Raw genomic sequence first — 21,236 nt, forward strand, 5'->3', positions numbered from 1 at the left:
GACAATGCAGATAAGGTTTGTATTCTGAACCCTTTCCAATATTTCTAAGGTTTTTGGATTTGATACCTGTAGTAATACTGTAATAATAAGACACTGATTATTATAATTCAACAAACAGTGCTTCATTTGTTTTTTACACACACAAAATGTTTGTGTATATGTATGTGTTTATATATCAGTAGCCTTTGCTTTGTTCTAACAGAACAAGGTGAAAAAAATATCACTTTTTCTGAGGAAATGCATTAAGATGTGGACTCATTCTATCAAAATCTTAAAGGCTGTACAACAGGTGTTTTTGAACATTTTGAACAGTTCTCAGTTAGTGGCACGTGTGTCTGTGTGATTCAACTGATTTACATTAAGGTTAAGTTAAAATATGTTAAAATTAAACAGAGTAAATTTGCATTCACCCCTTGATAGTCGACTGGGCTTGCGCTCTTTTGTCTCTTATGTGGAGTCTGTAAATTGTTAGGTCTAGTCCTAACTAAATGTAAACACCTTTACTTTCTAGCTGTTGCTAATTGGTTTGGGAATATTTATGAAAGTGTTTATTTTTAAAGCTAAAAATAGTGCTGCGGTGTTTAAACTCATTCTGGCTGTCAGAAATGCTCCCATGATCCTGAAAGTGTTGCTAAAAATGTTCACTTTTTTAATGTGGTAATTAAACTCGTCTGTGAGAGCAACAGATGATACTTTTTCTGCATTTGTAAACTAAATATCCCTTTAAGCCCACAAGTTTCCTTGCATGGTTCTGTTTGTTAGGTTGGTAAGATCTGAACTCCTGCTGAACTTTCTTGAAAGGAGGGCTGCTATTGGCCAAATAAGGAAATAAAGAGCTGTAACCTGCTGCTGCTGCTTTGTGACCTTTTACTTTTAGGATTAGGATTTTCTGGTACTGCGTTTCCTTTGTTAATAAAAGCCTGTGTCCTCAAGGGATGCAGCACTGTAAGCTTGAACTTCAAATAACTATTTTCACTTTTAACTCTTTCAATTAAAATAAAGTTCCAAATCAAGATATTTCACTTTGGGCTTCATCTATATGTACATAAACTCCCCTAGGTGATGCATTCTTCAGATTGATTAAAGATAGTGTTAAGTGCACATCTTATGCACTAGGTGCAAGGTGTTCCTCCTGCAGGGCTGCCGCCTGGGGTTTTCTTCAGGCGTTTACATAGCACTACTCTCTCAACTCAGCATCTGATTCTGAGACTTGCTTTGGGAACCACCATCATCATGGCAAATCCCAAAGGAACGTGCTCTCCTAGCAGACTGAGCACCTCCCAGATTGATCTCTAGGTGGGTTCTTAAGGTAGTCTGGCTGGATACTCAGTTTGTCCATCCCTGGAAATCTTATCACACCGGATCACCAGCTGTGTAGTGGCTTCACAGATGCTTCAGAATTTGGTAAAGATGCTTCAGAATTTGTTGGACTTCCATCCTAATAACATGTCCATGCCAAGAAAGCTGCCTAAGCCGAACCAGTGCTGATAGACGCAATTGCTGTGTTTGGCTTAGAATATCCTCATTTCTGATCTTGTCCCGACACTTAATGTGGAGCAGCTGGCAAACACAATAAGAATTGAAAATGTCAGTCCAGTGCTCTTCAGACTTCGTCTGTGCCATGTTTTGCTGCTATGCAACAAAGTTGGTATAACCAAGGGTTCTATTGATCTGCAGCTTTGAAGCAAGCTTTGATGTTGTGGCATCTCCACAGAGGCTGCCAAAAGGCCCAAAATATGGCAGCAGGTGTTGCTATACAGGTGTCTGCATCCTCCAGTACTGTCTGTGATGCTGCCTAAGTCTTCAACAGTTGTCACTTTCCCAATGTCCTGCCCGGACAGGTTAATACTGAGCTGGTTATAATCTGGAGCTGGAGGCTACATGATAGTGATGGTCAGGGTCTTTGTTTTATCCTGCTTAATAACCAGACCAATGTGTGTTGCTTCTTGCCCGGCAAGATTGACCTGTCAGTGCAGCGATTCACCAAACTGAGCCAACACGAAATGTCATTGGCTTATTCAAGATCTCAAAAACAGAATAGTGCTCAGCTCAGCAGCATCGACAGCTGCCTCATCAAGCTTATCCATCACCCAGTCGATGCTAATATTGAAAACAATGGTGGCAGAACTCTTGTGGAGGTAGGAAACCACGCTGTGTATCTGCCATTGACTGGGCCACGAGAAGAAAGTTATGGTTACTTGTCATAACTGTAGCTCTTCAAGAGTCTTGTATCAGCATTTTCACACTGCCTACCCTTCTTCCCCATTGCCCATAACTACTAATCTCACAGCATTCTTGGTTTACCAGGAGGAATTGAGATAGTTGGGGATCCTTTTATAATCTGAGCTCTGAATATTTCTGAAGCTGAGCATTGCTTGGCTGGGGATGCATTCCTCTCTAGTGTGACTATGCAGACACAATGCTGTTGAAGAATCACAGTAAAAGGTAAGTAGCCATTTTATCATGCTAGCTCTGTAATGGAACATTTTTACACCTGTTTGCCTGGTTATCTCTAACATCTTTTCAGTGTTGTGTTTAATGTACAGAAAATCTAAACACGGTATTTTTTGTTGAGAAGGAATGATAGTACATCTTCTCGGGGTGGGAGGTTTCTAATATATATCAATCAATGGTTTGCACACTTTCTCAGGCGCATGCAGGCGTGCGCAATTTGAGAGCTGTAGCAAAAGGAATACAAGAAATTTTCAAGCACTTGGATTATATGTGTTTGTAGAGGACTGGCCGAGAGGATAGGTTTCAAAGTTGACTTTATTACAAAAGGTTTGTTTTCTCCCTTCTGATTCTAATTTGAAAGACATGTTTTTAACAGCACTTTCTTTAAATTTCTTAAATAAGCTGAAAGTAAAAATATTTTCTCTATTTTTAGATATGTGCAATTTCATGACTTTCCTTTCACCACATGATTTAGCATGTTATACTCTTTATTTGCAAACTACAAACTGTAGTGCTTTTGTATTATGCTGTCAGTTGACTTTGAGTAAATTATGTGGTGACACAGTTATTACTTCTGCTGCTGTTGAAAAATCTAAAATCAGCCCTAGAAGCATTGTTATGGGATTATTTGTTATTTTTTTAATGGTTCTTGTGTTGCCATAAGCTTACGCGCTAGCATTCTCACATTTGGGCCAGAAGGTGATGGGCTTAACCTAGTACAGTTCTACAGGTTAGCTGCAGTATTACATGGAATTCCCTTCTGTCCATTCCTGGTGATTATCGCACTGAAACAAGAGACTCCATTCCATTTCTCAGAATGTAAACTCAGTGTTCTGGTCCACCTTTCCTCTCTCAATAAGAGGTTTTAATATGTAAGGCTGTGTGCATACTATTTGTCAGTTCCTAATAATTATTGTGATTGAGTGCCTTATGTCTTTGAGTCGAGAGTACAGCTCGAACAGAAGTACTGGGTTTGATGCAGAAATTATGGGTGACTTTCTACGGTCTTTGTTATGCTGGAGATTAGGTGATCCAAAAGGTCCTCTATGTCTTTAAAATCTAGGAATACTTGTGAGTAAAAGGTGCAGTATGAGATCAAATTCTGATATTTCTATTCCTGTTACTATTGCCAATGCTATACAAAGGCAAGAGCCTCTTCTGCACCAGTATTACCATGTTGTTATAGGGTTTGCTTTGCTAGTGAGTTGCTAGATCTAGTATATTCCTGTTAATGAAGTTTGTCTGCTTGTGGACCTTATTGTCATCAAGGATGGATTTGTTAGGAAGTGGAAGTCATCACTTGGAGACTGTGTGTGTCAGATTTGCATCACTTATCCTTTGTTTGAGATTGCATTGTTAATTTATGAGATAACACTGAGTAGGGAATTCTTACAGTTTATCAGAGAATTGTCCCTTGAAGAATGGTTTCACTATGAAAATGACTGCAAAATATCTGCCTCCTCTGTGTACTCAGTCTTATTTACTTACTTTTAATGACAAAAAAATAGCTTTTGTTCTTATTCGCTGTATTGGTTTTATTGTTCTACATTGGAGTGAGCTGGATTCTGTTCAGATTAGGTAACAATTCTGTTGATATGTTAGATTCCACTTACAAAATAGTTTGTGAACAAGATAAAACCCAGCTTGATCTACTGATTCCAACTTAGTTTGCAAGAAAAAAAATCTATCTTTTTCCCCCTTGTTACTTAGAAACTGAACAACTTGTCATAGAAATCGAGACACCATATATATTGACCCCAACAATGCCAGTTTTACAAAGTCCTATTTCTCTGAGAAATGGAAAGTTATAATATAGTTTCTTCTTAGGCCATAAGCTCTTATTTTTGAGAAATAGAATAACCAATCCAGCTGGTATTTTTAGATTCGGTATACAACCTTGCCACTCTGGTTATCTGAAGACAACTTGGTAACAGTAAGAATATACACTGGAAGAATGTGTGCCATTGCCAAAAATAAATAAATAAATAAATAAAAATTAACTTTAGTTTTTATCTGGTTAAGATCAAACAATGAATTGAATTCTTTGTGTGTTGACATCTGAAGATTTATATCTTCCAGCTATATTCCTGTTACAGAGCTGGCAGAGGTGACCTCTCCAGAGAAGGTCTTTGTTATGGATTCTACTCTGTTTACATTATTGCCATGAGGGTCACAGTGAAGTACAGTACATTAAAGCTAATACATCACAAGCTGACAGTGGTCTTATCTCTTTGGTACCTCTTCCCTTTCCCAATAAAGGAAAAAGCAAACACAAAGAACATGAGGTTCTGGAACAGAAAGTTAAATAATAGTTTCCAAAGTGCTTTGGCATTAATGTCAGGTCCCTGTGTGCAACGTATATTGTGTCTGGTCAAATGGCTGCGTAACGTCCTTTTCTGTGAGGTGGTTGCAAAAAAACTGCTTTTACCACATAAATATTCTCCCTGCTATAGCGCTTTTGCCAAAGCAGATACTGAAGAAGAGGCAAAGCTATTGGGTTTCTTCAAAGCCAGCCAGTTCATCATGGGCTGAGGAGGTGGCTCTGGATCAGAAAAAGTGAAAGTTTCAGGCCAGCTCTGCATAAGAGAGAGTACCTCTACTATACCTCCATGGAGTACTTTCTTTCTTGCAGCGTTTCGGTGATTCTTCACAACCCTTTCCCTCCAGCCATTCGCCCTCATCCTCTGGCAAATGGCATTGGGGAAGCCAGAAGGCCTTTTCTGTTTCCAAGCAGCCTTTTGGGTATGCAAGCTCTAGTCTGCAGCATCTGCACTGTCCCTTTAACTTGGAGAGTGCTGTGGGGGCCACATGAGTATGTTGTGCCTCTCTCTGACTCATGAGGGTAGAGGAGATCTAGACTTGTGCGGCAAGATGGTCAAGTGAGCCGGGCTCCAGCAGAATCAGTTTTCCTCCTCTCTGGTCCCCTTCCACCCTGACCTGGCAGACACTGAGCATATCTGAGTCACCAATGGACCATGTAAATTTGGGGAGGGAATGAGCCACTCAGGGAAGGGGAAGAAAATGAGGAATTAGGGCACAACCACAAGATGAAAGGGGAGGTACCTTACCAAATCCCTCAACAAGCCAAGTAAGTGTGGGCAGGGGAGATTGCTGCTATGTAATATAGACCTAATGTACCATATAATACATGTGGCCTTGATTACTGTACAGTATGTTAGCATTTGAGTTCTGAAAGATCCTTTCTGAAAGCAAATAATGATCATGGACTTCCCAGAGTATTAAACCAGAAAGTCATTGTAAGCACAAAGGACTCTGTTCCGTAAGGAAAACACCTCAGATACAAAGTGCTCAGAGAAACAGCAGAGTGCCTCACATTCTATATATAGAGCAGAACCTCTCATTTCAACTGCCAGTGGGAATGCTGAGATACTTCTTGTTCTTGTTTTCCATTTCAAGCGGAGACTTAAATATCATACAACTATTGTTTCAAATCCATGAAAATATATTTTGTTTCAAAATGTGAATCTCTCAATAGGGTGCAACACAGTTATCTTTTGAAGATGGAGAAATGGATCTCACTGGGCACGCTGAACAGCTGACATCTCAGAAGGCCAAGTTCACTTTCAGGTATGAGCACCTTCTGTTTAATATTGATTAATGAATACGTTTGCCAGTATGCAGGACAAGAAGATAATTACATTTTTATTTTAAGTACACGTGCTCATCATCGTAGTGCCTTCCTCCTTTTTCCCTTTTCCATCCTGAAAATTCACTTCACTCACATACTTAAGTGCTTTTATGTATGGGAGTATCGTTTACCTTGGATGATGAATGTTTATGACTTTGACTTGTATTATATGTTCTGACTGGTTGTGGGATATAGGGGAAGGAAGAAATATGCTGCTTTTTTATATGTTTATATTTTGCTTTTTAAACAATTTCACAAGCAGCTTAAAGACTAAGATGGTGGAGTGCATGTATCTAAACAAATAAGCACTTCTCTGATCCACAATGTCCCACAAAAAGTAGATAATTTTCTTGATTAAAATGCCATCTCTCTTTTTATTATTAAGGTTATTCCTTCAGTTGCTTTTGAAATTTTTATTATATTTGTAGATACACTTTTATAACCTGTAAGATGCTATATCCAGAGCATCCATTATATAGGATAGGCAAATTTGCATAGGCACCTTTTGTGAGACCTGTTCCTCCAGGACAATCAGATGAGTAACTCCTCTTTCTCCCTTAGTTATACTAGGCAGGAGATAACTGGTGCAGAAGTCTAACGCTGTTGTTCTGATCTAAATTGTCGATTAGTTTTTCTGACTGCTTGGGAAAGACTGCTGAAAGGGTAAACCTAGGCCAAGTTTTGAGTGAAATAAAGATGATTTACAATTTGGATTGGAAACCATGGAAGATTTGGTATAAACTAGGTGTTTTTTCACTTTGAGTTTTTTGGGTTTCTTCCAATCTGGAATTCTAAGCAAAACTCAAAATGTGAATCAAAACAAAAAATAACCGTTGTGTAAACCCACTGAATCAAAGTCATCAAGTTTCAAGGTGGGTCAGATCCTCCACTGGTATAATTGGTGCCATGCTGAATTTCATTAAGGACTGAGCTTTATTCCATGCTAGTGTTCACCTGTCCTTATGCCAAGTTAAATTTTAATCTTGGGACGTTATTCATATGAATCATACTACTATGAAGTCACTTTTTAGAATGTGAAATAATTTGGTGTCCGTTAAAATGCTTTGTTGTAGAAAACTAGTTATGACAGTACATTGCCTAACTGTGAAGTAAAAGGTGTAATTTGGAAAATAAACATGGCAGCTAAGATATCATAATCAAACTAACAACTCAATTTTGGTGAAGGCAAATAATCCTTTACTATAATTTTGCATTTTCTAGTCAGTTGTCAAAACTGTATGAACTAAAAGCCCTGAGCAGGATGTGTAAAACTTCATCCCCACATACATCTTTGCTTTCATTTTGTTCTTCTCTCTTTTGCTCACTCCACTTTGTGCCATCTCACTCATCTTTGCCTTCCTTCAGTCTGCTCCTGTGCTTGGAATCACCTACTATTTCTGTGTACTAAGCACCTTCCATTTTCTGCTTTTAAATACCTCCTTTAAATCCACTTCTTTCATGTAAGCTTACTACACTAATTCGCTCTGAAATTGGCTCCAACTTCTTGTGGCTAAATTGTTGTCCCGTGTTTCACACTTTAGCAGAGTTGGATAATAAGCTATTAGAAGCAGTAAACTTGTTTTTTTTTCCTCCATGTTTGTTTTGTACGTCTTCTGTACCATCTTATGGTGCTCTAAATTTAAATAAAGATTTCCTTATCCTTCCTACAGCATAGATGTATATTCATGTAGACCAGGGGTCCCCAACCTCCGAGCCGCGGATCGGTACCGGTCCGTGGCCTGTTAGGAACCGGGCCGCGAACCGACCCCTAGCACATCAAGCGGCGTGTCTCCGGCGGGGCCCCTGAGCCCCGCCCCTTCAGAGCCACTTGGGGAGGGGGCGGGGCTGCGAGCTCCGGGCTGAGCTCAGCTCCCTCTGCTCGGCGTGGAGCTCCCAGCCCCGCCCCCTCACCACGTGGCTCGGAGCGGGACGGAGCTCAGGCCCCGCCGGAGACACGCTGCAGCTGTCGGGCGAGGCGCTGAGGCTCCGGGTGAGGAGGGAGCCGGGGGTAAGAGGCTGGGGCCAGGGGGGTTGGCTAAGGGGCAGGGAGTCCTGGGGACAGTCAGGGCACAGGGAGGGGGCGGTCAGGGGGCAGGGAATGGGGGGGTTGGATTGTGGGTGTTCCGGGGGGGTCTGTCAGGACTCAGCGGGGGGGGGATAGGGGTTGGGGCAGTCAGGGGACAGGGAGCAGGGGTGGGGTCCCAGGGTGGTGGGGGTCTCTGGGGGATGGTGAGGGGACAAGGAGCAGGATGGGTCGGGGATTCTGAGGGGGGCGGGCAGTCGGGGGGGCAGGAAGTGGGTGGGGGTCAGATAGGGGGCAGGGCTCCCACTAATTCTGCATTATGGTCAGTTGTATAATTATTTCATTATATATTACAATAATAATAGAAATAAAAGTACAAAAATAAATGTAATGCGCTTGAATCGTCCCAAAAACATCCCACAGGTCCGCGGAAATTTTTTTTTCTACGAAACCGGTCCCTGGTGCCAAAAAGGTTGGGGACCGCTGATGTAGACGACACAGGATGCCACAAGGATATTTAACCACTGTTTCACACTCTTTTTAGAACCCCACTGGACATATGGCAGTCTGTTCATGGAATGCTTTTTCTTCCTTATTGAGTAGTCTTTGTTTTGAAATCTGTTTTCTAATCACAGTATTGCTAACTTCTGTGATTTTTATCATGTCTAGCCATTTCGGGATGTGTTTTAACCTCTCTCATGGAAAACGTGATGAAAGCCTTTCAGTTCACAAATTTTCCCTTATTCAGAATGACCGCCATCTCCTATTACTGTCAATAGGGCTGAACTTGCAAGATAGCCACCAATCTCTCATGATTTTTGATCTCTTGAAATTTGCCTTACTGTAATCAGCACAGTCATGAGGATTTCTCATCTAATTTATCTGTCATACTTATATGGTCCCCATCACTCTAGTACCTGAGCCCGTCGCAATGTTTAATGTGTTATTCTTACAACTCCCATGTGAAGTAAGGAAGCACTATTATCCCCATTTTACAGATGGGGAACTGAGACAGAGATGGTAAGAGCCTGCTGAGATCACACAGGAAGTCTGTTGTCTCTCACAAGACCCAGGCTACAGTTCTTAACTACCAGATCATCTCTCTTTTTTGGGCACATCACCAATTCCTTTTGCCCTATCAATAAAGATAAAGATGCGGCTTTGTTTCTTTCTCCTTCTTTCTCTGTCTTTGTCATTTCACTTTGTGTCTGGCTTTCTCCTCTTTTAAGGAACAGTGGGGAAGGCCCTGGTCTTCAGCCCATCTGTCTGATTTGTTTTGTTTGTTTAGCCTCCCTCTTTGGGGCCCTGGTCATCATCTGGATAGTATGGCAATTTCCAGTTTCTTTTTAAATCCTTTCTGACATCAGTCTGTTTGTAGAATGGTAACGTTGTTGTGAAGAGGTATCAGTTTTTTTGGTTTTTTTTCCAGCTTGCTATGCACCTGCCAGGTCTCCAAGCTATATGCTTGCTGATTAGCGTTCATCAGACATGTATTGAACCTAGTCAGCTTGGTTGCCAATGTTTTTTTTATAAAATTTAGTGAAAGGCTGCTACAGCCTGTTTCACCTGATGTAATTATTATGCATCGCCAAATCTGTGCATTCATTTGTTTCTTTAATGTCTCTTGATCCCATTAATTTGTAATTGGGATTAATCAAGCCCTGCTCACGATATACTCATGATTATTGTTGTCCTTATCTTATGCTTGTACCCAGTGTGTTTTTGATAAAGTCACTTCTTCCCTGATTCATATTGTTCTTGTTATTTGACAACATGTTGTTTATCAAGATAACCAAGACCTTGCCTCTACTCAGGATTCTTCATAATTGTGTGTATCTCCAGCTATCAATCACTTGTCTTTTTGTATTATTGAGGTGCCTCCCAAGTAAATTAGACTTACAAGGTGAGGTCTGTAGTTCATGGAGTCTTCTGCACTTCTCTCTCCCACTACTACAGAAGGCTATATTGTTTGTTTGCATTTAATCTCTGTATCATGCACCTCATTCTGGTTGTGGTGTGAAGACTTTCACACATAGCAGGGTTTTATAGCATGCCCATAAACTGATCAAACTCTGAACTAGTCTGACTTTGTCTGGAAGCTCATTTCACAGCCATTGAATGAAAATAGTTGATCTCCAGATCTTATATGATTCATCCTGAGTTTTGTAAACTCTCTGGCAGTTCATGGATGGAGATATGCCATAGGAGATGTAGTTTGGTCTTGATCCATTGAGGACTTTGAACATTGAAATCAAAGCTTGAACAGGCCGGGGAAGCACATTAGGAGCCAATGGAGGGGCCAGAACAAAGCGATGATATGCTTTGTAGCAAACTCTGTCTGTGTTGCTTCTACCTGCAGTCACAGATGCAGTGGGCTACCATATCCAGTCTGGGAATTATGAATTCAAGGATAATGGTGGCCAAATTTGAAAGTGGGGAGTAGGAAATGGATCCTAATGGATCCTAATCAGATAAAAAGCTGCACTAAATTAATCTTCTGGCAGAAAATACCTTGTTCATGCATATCACAATTTTAAACTTGTTTAAATACATTGATTTGATGTATTTAAAAACAATACTTTTCCTCTCCCCAAAACATTAAAGTGAGGAGTTTGAAACTCTTCTCCTCATAGTTTGGAAATATGTACTGGGGTAATTTCTTGCATTTTAGATTATTTCATCCTGAAAAAACAAAGGTGCCCTGCAATTTCTGTGGAATTCACCCAGCAGTGGGTTATAATCTATTAAAAACTCGGAGCAAAATTTCAGTTCTTAAATTTCAAGGGCTTTGCTTTGTTGTCATGCATGCTTTCCCTTAGTAAAGAAGGGGAAGACTACCTTAAAAAAATTGACAGTCTTTGCTCTCTAAACAACTGACTTCTAAAGGAAATAGTGAGATGAGTACTGAAGAGAAACTATCCACCTTACTAATACCTCAATTTGACTGTCTGAAAATATTAAAAATATTAGCAATATTTGTAATAATAATAGTTCTTGCCAGAAATTAGCAAAATAGTTGTCTTTTATTAAGTTTCAAATTAGATCCTTTTTGCTATGCTATTTCTGCAACAATTATTTTCCTGTATATGCAAGTATTATTTCTTTTTATATTTTGCTGTCTTCTGTTTTTTTCTCTTTAATTGTCTAAATGTATCTCATGTTTTTCTTGAGGCCTTTCTAAATGTTCAAGACTCTAAATTGTTACTGTCAGATGAGAATGATGTATTTTGAAATAACATGTTCAAAACAAACGCCACAAACAGTTGCCAAAACCACCAGAACCCAAACCTTGTTGAATACTGTTCACTATATTCACAAACTGTTTTGGGTTTTTTTTTTCAACTGTGGCAAAATTGTTTCAGTGATTTTGAGTCATGCAAATGTAAAAATAAATAAATTGAAAATCTTTATGCATATGTTATGATTGAAATTTTATGACTTTGTAATTGAAGTTAAAAGCTTCAGACAACTTGTTTTATACTCTTCATTGAGGTAGGAAAAACTAATCCATTTGAAGAAAAACAGTTCATTTACTGAAAGCTCTGAACATTTATGTGGCATCTCATGAAAATAGAAATAGAATGTGCTAAGCACTTTCAGGAGGTGCTAAGAACCTCATAGGATGAGGCCTTATCTGCCTAGACTGTCCAAGCACTTTCCCTGTAAAGGTGCTTTGATATCCTGTGGACTTTACTTATCCTGTAGGGTTCTGAGACTCTTTTAAGAACTGAAGGTATTCAACACCTTGCAGGCAGAGAACCTGTGTTCGATCACTGACCCTTCCTAGGTTTTCTGTTTGTTTGGGTGGAAGGGGAGTGTTTGGTTTTTTTTAACATACAGTATGAAGGCTGGAGTTTGTTACAATCCACTGTAGGTCTATTTTTTGCAGTTTTTGAAGGTGTCATTTTTATTTTGGATCTGCTACCAGGATGAAGATATTCAGGGGAAGAAGCGGGTGTTTTTGTTTTGTATAGCAGGTGGGGAAAATAATGGTCAAAGGGGAAGGACCAAATTGCATTGTTCAGTAATAAATGCTCCAATAAACATGTATAAAATAAACACTTACTAAAGTCAAATCCATATTTTGCTACTTAGAATGCAGATCACAATTTTACAGATTGTTATACAAGAACAATAATACATTTGTGCAGAAGAAATATGGTATTTCTCCTAAACTACCATTCCCCTTTCCTGACTGGATCTACTTGAGTGAAGGGGTTTACAGCTAGCAGAAGGATCTCTGGACTCTACAGTAGTTCAGTAAGAATTTATCGCCAGCCCTGAAATTCCACCCCTTGGCACACCCTGTGGAAACAGAAGTGTTGTTTTTGCAGACCTCATTTTATAAAGTTTTTCTATAGTAAAAATAACCTTGTTAACGAAAAATAAACCTAATCTAGTTGAAAGTAGATATTTAGTTTATTAACATTGGATTACTTGGAATTCAGAGAATATTTCATGCATGGATAATTCATTAAGTGTTTAATTACACTTGTTCTCTCTTGCCTTCTATTTCTTTTCTGCAGAGGCGAGGGTCACAGTTCCTTGACCCACTTGATTTAAACGCAGCGAATATATAAATAAAGCATCTCTCTTGCACTTTCCTTCTGCTCCTCTCTTCACTTTGCTTATGCTCTTCTTTGTCTTGCTGTATCATGACAGCCTGGAAAGCAGAGGTGGAGCATATTGTTAAAACCAGGTGCCTGGCAAGCTGTATGATTTGTTTCTGCATTTTTAGGCAGTTGATCTAATGTGAATTAGGCAAAAAAAACCCGGTTTTTAGTGGACAGATTCTTGATTTTGGTGCTCAGTATTTTTAGTCTCTCCTAGATAAATACATTTAAGTTACATAAATGAGGTGGGGAAGGTGAGGCTTCTTTTTAAAAGTGATTTTGGAGGTTTCTTCAATTCTTTCACATTTAATATATTTATTTTTCCTTTTTTTTGGTGGCAATTCATTTGTAGGGTGGGGCGAATTTGTGGTCCTCCTCTCTCTGACTGCAACTCCGACACCATCTTCTGAATGTTCAGCTGCCTTCTTCATCTCATGACAATGTATTCTCCATTACCTTTTACTGTTGTTAAGATCTTTCCCTTTACCTTCCACAGCACTCATCCCACCTAGCATCGCCATCCAGTCTTTCCTTTCGGGTCCTATGTCATTTTGGTTTGATTCTGACCATCTCTGGTTTAAAAAAAAAAATCAATTTGTCTTCTGACTGAGTCTGTTGGAACCACTACTAGAAGCAGATGCTGACATCCTGGGGACAGTTTACTCTCTCACCCAGTGAGCGTCAGGTGGCAGCTTTTAAAAATTCCAGGTTTGGTGTAGAAATTTAATTAGCATATGCAAATAAATTAGTATAATATCTAAATAAAATATTGGGTCAGAACCATGTACATTCCCTATATGGATAAAAATATTTATGCTTCCTCTGAAATTCCCATTAGTAATTGGGCACAGATCATTTTTTTGCCCCTGAAAAAGCACAACCCTGTGCTTGCCAAACAAACAGCACAGCCTGTGTTTGGGGGTGCTTTACCTTGTGGATGTTTTCCCTTATGGAATGCTCACAGCAGTTGATATGGCCGGATATGCTTTAGTAATACAAACAAGGGATGAAAAGCACAGTTCAGTAAGTACATTTAACCTCCCTGTATTTGGGAGTAAATGTTTCCTTTGCTTCTCATTTATGGTCACTGTAGCCTCCACAGGGTGTGCTCAGGATTGCAACACTGCATTCCTACTTGTTCTGGAGAATTCAATTCCAGAGGCAGCAATTTCATAATCTGCATTTTTTTCCTTCTACCAATTTTCATGGAATTTATAGTTATCAGCCCAAGAAATGCTGCCTCACCAAGTTCGGCCTGTGCTAAGGATTATTTGGCGCACAGCCTGGACAAGGCTGTAACTGTACCGGAGCCAAAGGAATAAGTAAATAGCATGTTGGGTATTTGACTGTTACCTTATTTATTCAGTTTGTTGCTGCTTGTTGGGTTACACACAATATCACGTACAGTTGAATGAGATGATTTTTCTCCTGTCCTCAGTCTGGAGGGAGGCTTCTTTCAGCTGAGATTGGGGATACTTCTGATGTGTATTTGGTTGTCATGGGTTTTGTTACTATGGCAACTGAGTTAGACTATTAAGGGATAGCTCAGCCGGTTTCAACCGGCTGAGTGAGCTCTCTGTTTCTGTAAATAAAATGGAGGTTTTGGTTAGCTGTCTGCTCTCTGGCCTCAAGTGATTGCTTCCTACACCGGCTGCCCCTAGGACATAACACTGGCGACGAGGGTGGGATCCTGGTGCTGCTCCAGTAACAGAAAGGAAGTAGAAGTCAAGGTAAAGACCAAACAAAGAAAAAAAGCTGCTTGTTTGCACTGACTGTGAAAGTGAAACTAAAAATCATGGCTACTCTGACCAGGCCCCTGGAGCCTTTTGATGAGAATACAGAGCAGTGGCATGTGTATACTGAGCGTTTTGAGCTTTTTGGTATTGCAAATGACATTACAGAAGCGAAGAAGGTGCCAATATTCTTAACTGTTGTAGGGGCTAAAACCTACTCTCTGCTACGCAGCTTACTACACCCTGTTAAGCCTGAGACTAAATCTTACAGTGACATTGTGGAAATCCTGGGGTCTCATTTCTCCCCAAAACCACTGGTAATTGTTGAAAGATATAGGTTCCACAAAAGAGACCAAAAGGAAGATGAAACAGTTGTACAATTTGTAGCCATTTTAAAAAAGCTAGCAGAACACTGTGAATTTAAAGAGATGTTAAATGATGCCCTGCGTGACAGGTTAGTGTGTGGCCTCTGCAGTGAAGCTATACGGAAGCGCCTACTGACAGAGGCTCAGCTTACATTACAGAAGGCTGTTGATATTGCTGTCTCCATGGAACTGGCTACAAGGGAGGCACAATACATCGGTGCATCCCCTAGGGTGCAAAAAGTGTCACAAGAACTGACCCACAAAACGGTGCAGAGTCAAGAATGTTACCGCTGTGGTAAGCTGGGTCACCAGGCATCAGAATGCTGGTGTAAGGACCTGGTGTGTCGACACTGTGGCAAAAAGGGACACATTGAGTATGCCTGTAAACAAAAGAAAAAGAGGCCTGTGGTCTGGCCGACAAAAAGAGGAACCTTGCATACCCTAGAGCAGACCCAGGATGATCAAGGTGACACCTCCTCACAAGAGGAAGTGCCACTGCATGTTTTGTCTTTGGCAGCGGGCTCACATGAATACTGGGTAACCCCCTTATTGGAGGGCAAACCTATACGCATGGAACTAGACACCGGTGCAGCTGTCTCGCTGGTTCCTGAGACTGTGTATAAGGAAAAGCTACAGCATCTTCCGCTTAAGGCAACAAAAACTGTTCTTAAGACGTATACAGGTGAAGTTGTGCCCATGTTGGGCACTATTGATGTTAAGGTGGAGCTCAATGGACAGGCGGCTAAATTGCCACTGTTTGTGGTGAGAGGTGACTACCCAGCCTTAATGGGTAGGTCTTGGCTTGGGAAGATTCAGCTGAACTGGGCAGAAGTGCACCGCATGACTAAAGAAGAAACCTGTCTAACCCCTATACTAAGGAAACATGCTGCTGTTTTTGGAGATGATTTGGGAAGTATGAAGGGAATCACTGTGACATTGAACATTAAACCTGGCAGTCCACCAAAATATCTGAAAGCCCGAACTGTGCCATATGCCATCAGGCCAAAAGTTGAAGCAGCCCTGGAGCGCCTGGTCACCAATGGAGTCCTAATACCAGTTACCCATAGCTCATGGGCCACTCCTATCGTTCCAATAGTGAAGAAAGATGGCTCTCTCCGGATTTGCGGTGATTTTAAAGTCACTGTCAACCCAGTGTTGTGTGCAGAGCAATACCCGCTTCCCCGCATCGATGACCTCTTCGCAGGCCTGGCTGGGGGACAAAAGTTCAGTAAGATTGATCTGAGTCAAGCATATTTACAGATGTTAGAACAGCTACATTCCGGTCACTGTGGAATAGTGCGCATGAAGGAAATTGCACGAAGCTATTTTTGGTGGCTTAGATTGGACAGTGCTATTGAAGAGAAGGCAAAAGCTTGTATGTCATGTCAGAGTGTAAGAAATGCACCCCAGTGGGCACCCCTACACCCATGGGACTGGCCTGAAAACCCGTGGCAACGTATTCACGTTGACTTTGCTGGCCCCCTTGAAGGAAGCATGTTCTTGGTGGCAGTAGATGCCCATTCTAAATGGCCAGAAGTCTCTATAATGCAGTCCACTTCTGCAGAGAGTACTATCCAAAAACTACGAGGACTCTTTAGTCGTTTTGGTCTGCCAGAACAACTTGTGAGCGACAACGGACTGCAGTTCGTCTCTCAGGAGTTTCAAAATTTTATGAAGGCAAATGGGATACAACACATCACGTCAGCACCATATCATCCGTCCACCAACGGATTAGCTGAAAGATTTGTGCAGACAATGAAAAACGCTTTGAAATCAGCAAAGGGACAACACTCCATTCAAAAGCGTCTGGATACCTTCTTACTTTCCTATAGAAACACACCTCATGCTACGACCCAGGCTTCCCCAGCCTTTCTAATGATGGGACGACAGCTGCGCACTTGCTTTGATCTGCTGAAACCTTCTGAACCCAGACAAACTGTGCAACATCAGCAGCAATATCAAGTAATCAGACGGGCACCCAGAGCAAAAGACCGAACCTTTAGCCCAGGGCAGCCAGTTTTGGCTCGGAATTATACTTCCAGAGCTAAATGGGTCTCGGCCACAGTCATCACTCAAACAGGACCTGTTTCCTATACAGTCCGGACTGCAGAGAATCTTACCTGGCGGCGACATGTAGATCAGCTGTTGCCAGGTCATGCCAGTCCTCAGGACCCATCTGCAGTTGAGGGGTCTGACTTCACCCCTCCTGGTGAGACATCGAATCATGAGTCACCTGTTCCTGACTGTTCTCCTCCATTACTGCCAGCAGCTGAGATACCCCTTTGCCCAGCACGAGCTGATACCACCTCCTCACCTATTCGTGCTGCGGACCCTGAGCCCCTAGTACTTTCGGGTGCAACAACACCAGAAGTTCGCCGTAATCCACCTAGAGACATAAGGCCTCCCCATCGGCTGGATCTTTAGTTAGGGCGAACCCACGGTTATGGGGCAAAATAATCCCCAGGGTTTAGCCGGGAATGGAGGCAGTCTACCCTCCTTCTCTAGTTTAGTGTGTGTTTTATTTAGGGGATGTTCTTATTGGGGGGGAGGAATATGTTGTGTATTTGGTTGTCATGGGTTTTGTTACTATGGCAACTGAGTTAGACTATTAAGGGATAGCTCAGCCGGTTTCAACCGGCTGAGTGAGCTCTCTGTTTCTGTAAATAAAATGGAGGTTTTGGTTAGCTGTCTGCTCTCTGGCCTCAAGTGATTGCTTCCTACACCGGCTGCCCCTAGGACATAACAACTTCCCCATCACGTCCTGAGGCAAACAGCCAAATATGGGTCCAATCCATCAGACTCCCCAGCAGGAAGGAAATTCCGTCAAGGCACGGGTCCTCACGTTAACTTAATGCAAGTCAAAAAGAACAGGCTTCATTAGTTGTCTCTGAACAAATCCCATACAGCAGTCCAGATCAGTTGTCTGTGTTTTTCTGAAAAGTTTGTGTAGAATGCCTTATCTTAAGAACTCATCAGGTTAATTTTCCCATTTTAAATTTCACAAAACATTAATTCCTAATATAGTATTTTTGGGGGGTTAATGGCAGGCGGGAGATTCAGGTATCTGGCTACAAAGGCACTGTAGTTACACAGCAACTCTGAAGATCAGGCTATGCACTTAAGCACCTAAGATTAGGCCTTAACTTGGGAACTTTTGCCCTTGGTGTTTCAGAGGAACTATGGGGCACGCATGCTGCTACATTTTTTTAAACAATACTCATCAGCATTTTTAACAGTGTGCTTGGAAGCCCATCTTGACCAATGTGATGGACTGTAAAGGATCTGGCAGAGATCAATAAACATTGAGCAATGAAGAATTTAAATAGTAAATAATAATAGCACCTTTGGTCCATGGTATGTCAGATTCTGGTCTCAGCTACCACAGTATGGTAGCATCAGGCAGATATTCTCTTTTTAGTATAGACCACTGTAGTAGATTTAGCACAGTAGACTTAGAGACACACAAGCACATACTTAAATTATCCTAAATATGATAGTGAGAGGCGAACCTTGAAAGGCTGCCAAGTTTGATTCAAATGAACATCTAAAAAAGTGCTTGTTAAATTCTCATAAAACGCAAAATAATCTGTACTTTTTTGTGTAGAAATGAGGTTGAAAGTCTGATGAGGACTGTAATAGGCCTAACTGGTGCTATGGAACCTAGAAAGGCAGCACACAGATGCACATTCCATGCATCATTCCATAAACCAAAGTTCCCATTTGTTGCTGTTCTGACTTACTGGGCCAGACCTGCTCTTTCAATTACAAATATTTTAAAATGCTCAAGATATGTAGGATGGGTTTAAAACATGGTCAAGGCAAAGCAATCAAACATCACAAACATTTTGTGAGGGTGGTTCCCCCTGGCTCCACTGAGATGGTAGTGCTTGCTTACCCGTTTTCCGAGCCTTCACCCTTCTATGTACACTGGGTGGCGCAGAGTCTATAAAGACCCTCTCCTGTGGGTCCACTCCTGGGTTCTTGTTTTGTGGGAAAACTTTTTTTCTCTCTGAATTTTTAAACTTCAGCTGTCAAGAATTTATAAGGCCTGTGAGCACATTGTCAGCAGAGCTTGTAATTGCTGTGAGCCCCACAGTCTACTATATGTAGCTATGCCTGTGAAATTCGTTAATTTCTGAGGCCTGAAATTTGGGGCTCATTCATGTGATCATAAGCTCTAAAAGCTATTTCAGCAAAATTTCTAACTACTGCTCTCTACCCTCCCTCAGGTTATTCACCAAGTGATATGATATAATCTGCAGGGGCAGAGATACACCTATTGCATTTTCCTCCTCAGTATCAGCTTATATACTGCTTGTTGACAAAATTGTGATCCCCTTTCAATCAAGGGCCTGAATGTGAAGGCTGTAAGCACCCGTCTTTAAAGTACCCAAAGATCCCTTCTCTCCACGACAGGCTGACTGGACGTGTGGAAGAGTACACTGTTGTAATTCATATACTCTAAGGCAGTGATTTTCAAACTTTTTTTTCTGGGGACTCTGTTGAAGAAAATTGTTGATGCCCGTGACCCATCTGGGGATGGGGAGTTTGAGGTATGGAAGGGGTTCAGGGATGGTGCAGAAGGTTGGAGGGTGAGGGCTGCAGGGTGGGACTGGGAATGAGGGGTTGGGTGTGGGAGGAGGCTCTGGGCTGGGGGTTAGGAGGCAGGAGGGGCTCTAGGTTGGTGGTGTAGGCTCTGGGGTGGGGTCGGGGATGAGGGGTTCTGGGTTTGAGGCAGGGGCTCAGGGCTGGGACAGGGGATTGGGGCGTGGAGTTGGGGTGCGGACTTACCTCTGTCTGCTCCCGGTCAGCGGCACAGCCGGGGTGCAGAGGCAGGCTTCCCGCCTGTCCTGGCACCATGGACCGTGCCAGCAACAGCAACCTAGGCGGAAGTGTGCAAGCGGTTTCACGCAACTTTTGCCCGCAGGCACCGCCCCCGCCCCCAACTCCCATTGGCCGGTGCTCGGGGCGAGGTCAGTGCATGGAGCCCTGTGGCCCCCCTGTCTAGAAGCCTAGCAGCTGGACCCACTGCTGGCCACTTCCGGTGCACAGTGTGGTGTCAGAACAGGTAAGCACTAGCCTGCCTTGGCTGGGCAGCACCGCTGACGGGACTTTTAATGTCCTGGTCGGCGGTGCTGACCAGAGCAAGGCAACCCAGTGCCTTACATGCTGCGACCCAGTACTGCGACCCATACCGCGACCCACGGTTTGAAAAACACTGCTCTAAGTGACAGCAAGCTACTCCAGACTGTGGGTACAGGGTGCACACGTATATAGGGAAGATGTTGGAAGTTTAATTGCAAATTTCTTGAGTGTCTGCTCTTCAGGATTTTTAAACCTATAAAGAACTGTTTTCTGTTCTTGCACTGTGGCATTTTCATAGGTCTAACGAAAAGCAGAATTTGGTCATAACAGTCTATTAATGTTGTTCTAAAGAGTAATATCTTCTCATCTTTAACTTTCTCTTAACCAAACTGTTTATCTGGGAGTAAAAATTCAATTAGATAAGGACCAGTGATCACTTTTTGGTTTAAAAAATGGTTTAAAGTATTTTTTCCTAGTGCATATATGAAATGTGCTCTTCCTGTTTTAGGCCTCAATATTGCAAATACTCAGCATATGCGTAACTGTTAAGCACATGCTTAAGTGTTTGTGGAATGATGACATTAATATACAAGTTGTCCATCTCCTGTTTTAAAAACCTTGCATTTCTGTTAATTTGTTGTTATGTTCGACTTAAAAAAAAAAGTGTATGTTTTCATTGGCTTTGAGCCTAAGTTTTTAACGGTAAATATATTAATTTAAGGTGACAGACCCTATCTGTCATGATTACCCTCACAATATTCCTCTATAATACACAGAAAGAACAGGAAGACAACCCCTAGCCCATAGAACTTAAACAAAATAGGAGTTACTTGGAGAGAGCTGTAATTCTTGCTAATTTTCCCTCTACAAATCAAATACCAAATTCACTTCTTGTGGTTGTCTTTTTTGGGTCTGTAGGAGTCAGCAGCTTAATTTCTTGGTGTTCTTTGGTTCTGAACAGGTCTAGAATATCAGAAAAGTAGTCTTCTAGTATTTTGGTGATTCCACTTCTATCTGAAAGCAGGAATTGGAGGAAAGTCTGAATGGAACTGAAAAAAATTAACCAAACTTTTCCCCCCACACACAATTTTTATTGGAGTTTTTGACAGTAGTTCTGATCAAACATTATTTTTTCTGAACAATTTCATCAGTTAAATTCAGTCTATTAATTACCTAGAAATTCTACATGAATTTATACTAATACTTTGACAATCCATCCCTCTCTGTCTAAATCTTGAAGGTGAGGTAAAGAAAAAGAAGGAAAATATGTAGCAAAATAAAGCAGACATTTTGAAAGTCTATTGCTTGTGACTG

The 21,236-nt window shown here is 41.5% G+C and overlaps 1 protein-coding gene across 11 annotated transcripts in view; it reads left to right on the forward strand.

Annotated features, from left to right (window-relative positions):
* Positions 1 to 21,236, forward strand: part of PARD3B (par-3 family cell polarity regulator beta) — a 665,445-nt gene that overhangs the window by 323,753 nt on the left and 320,456 nt on the right. For all 11 annotated transcript variants that reach the window (XM_045032213.1, XM_045032216.1, XM_045032214.1 and 8 more), the window contains one exon: positions 5,951 to 6,042. In XM_045032213.1, the coding sequence (XP_044888148.1) occupies positions 5,951 to 6,042 (92 nt within the window). The remainder of the gene's footprint in view (positions 1 to 5,950; positions 6,043 to 21,236) is intronic.

Source organism: Mauremys mutica, chromosome 10 (assembly GCF_020497125.1).
Source record: "Mauremys mutica isolate MM-2020 ecotype Southern chromosome 10, ASM2049712v1, whole genome shotgun sequence".
Lineage (NCBI taxonomy): Eukaryota > Metazoa > Chordata > Testudines > Geoemydidae > Mauremys > Mauremys mutica.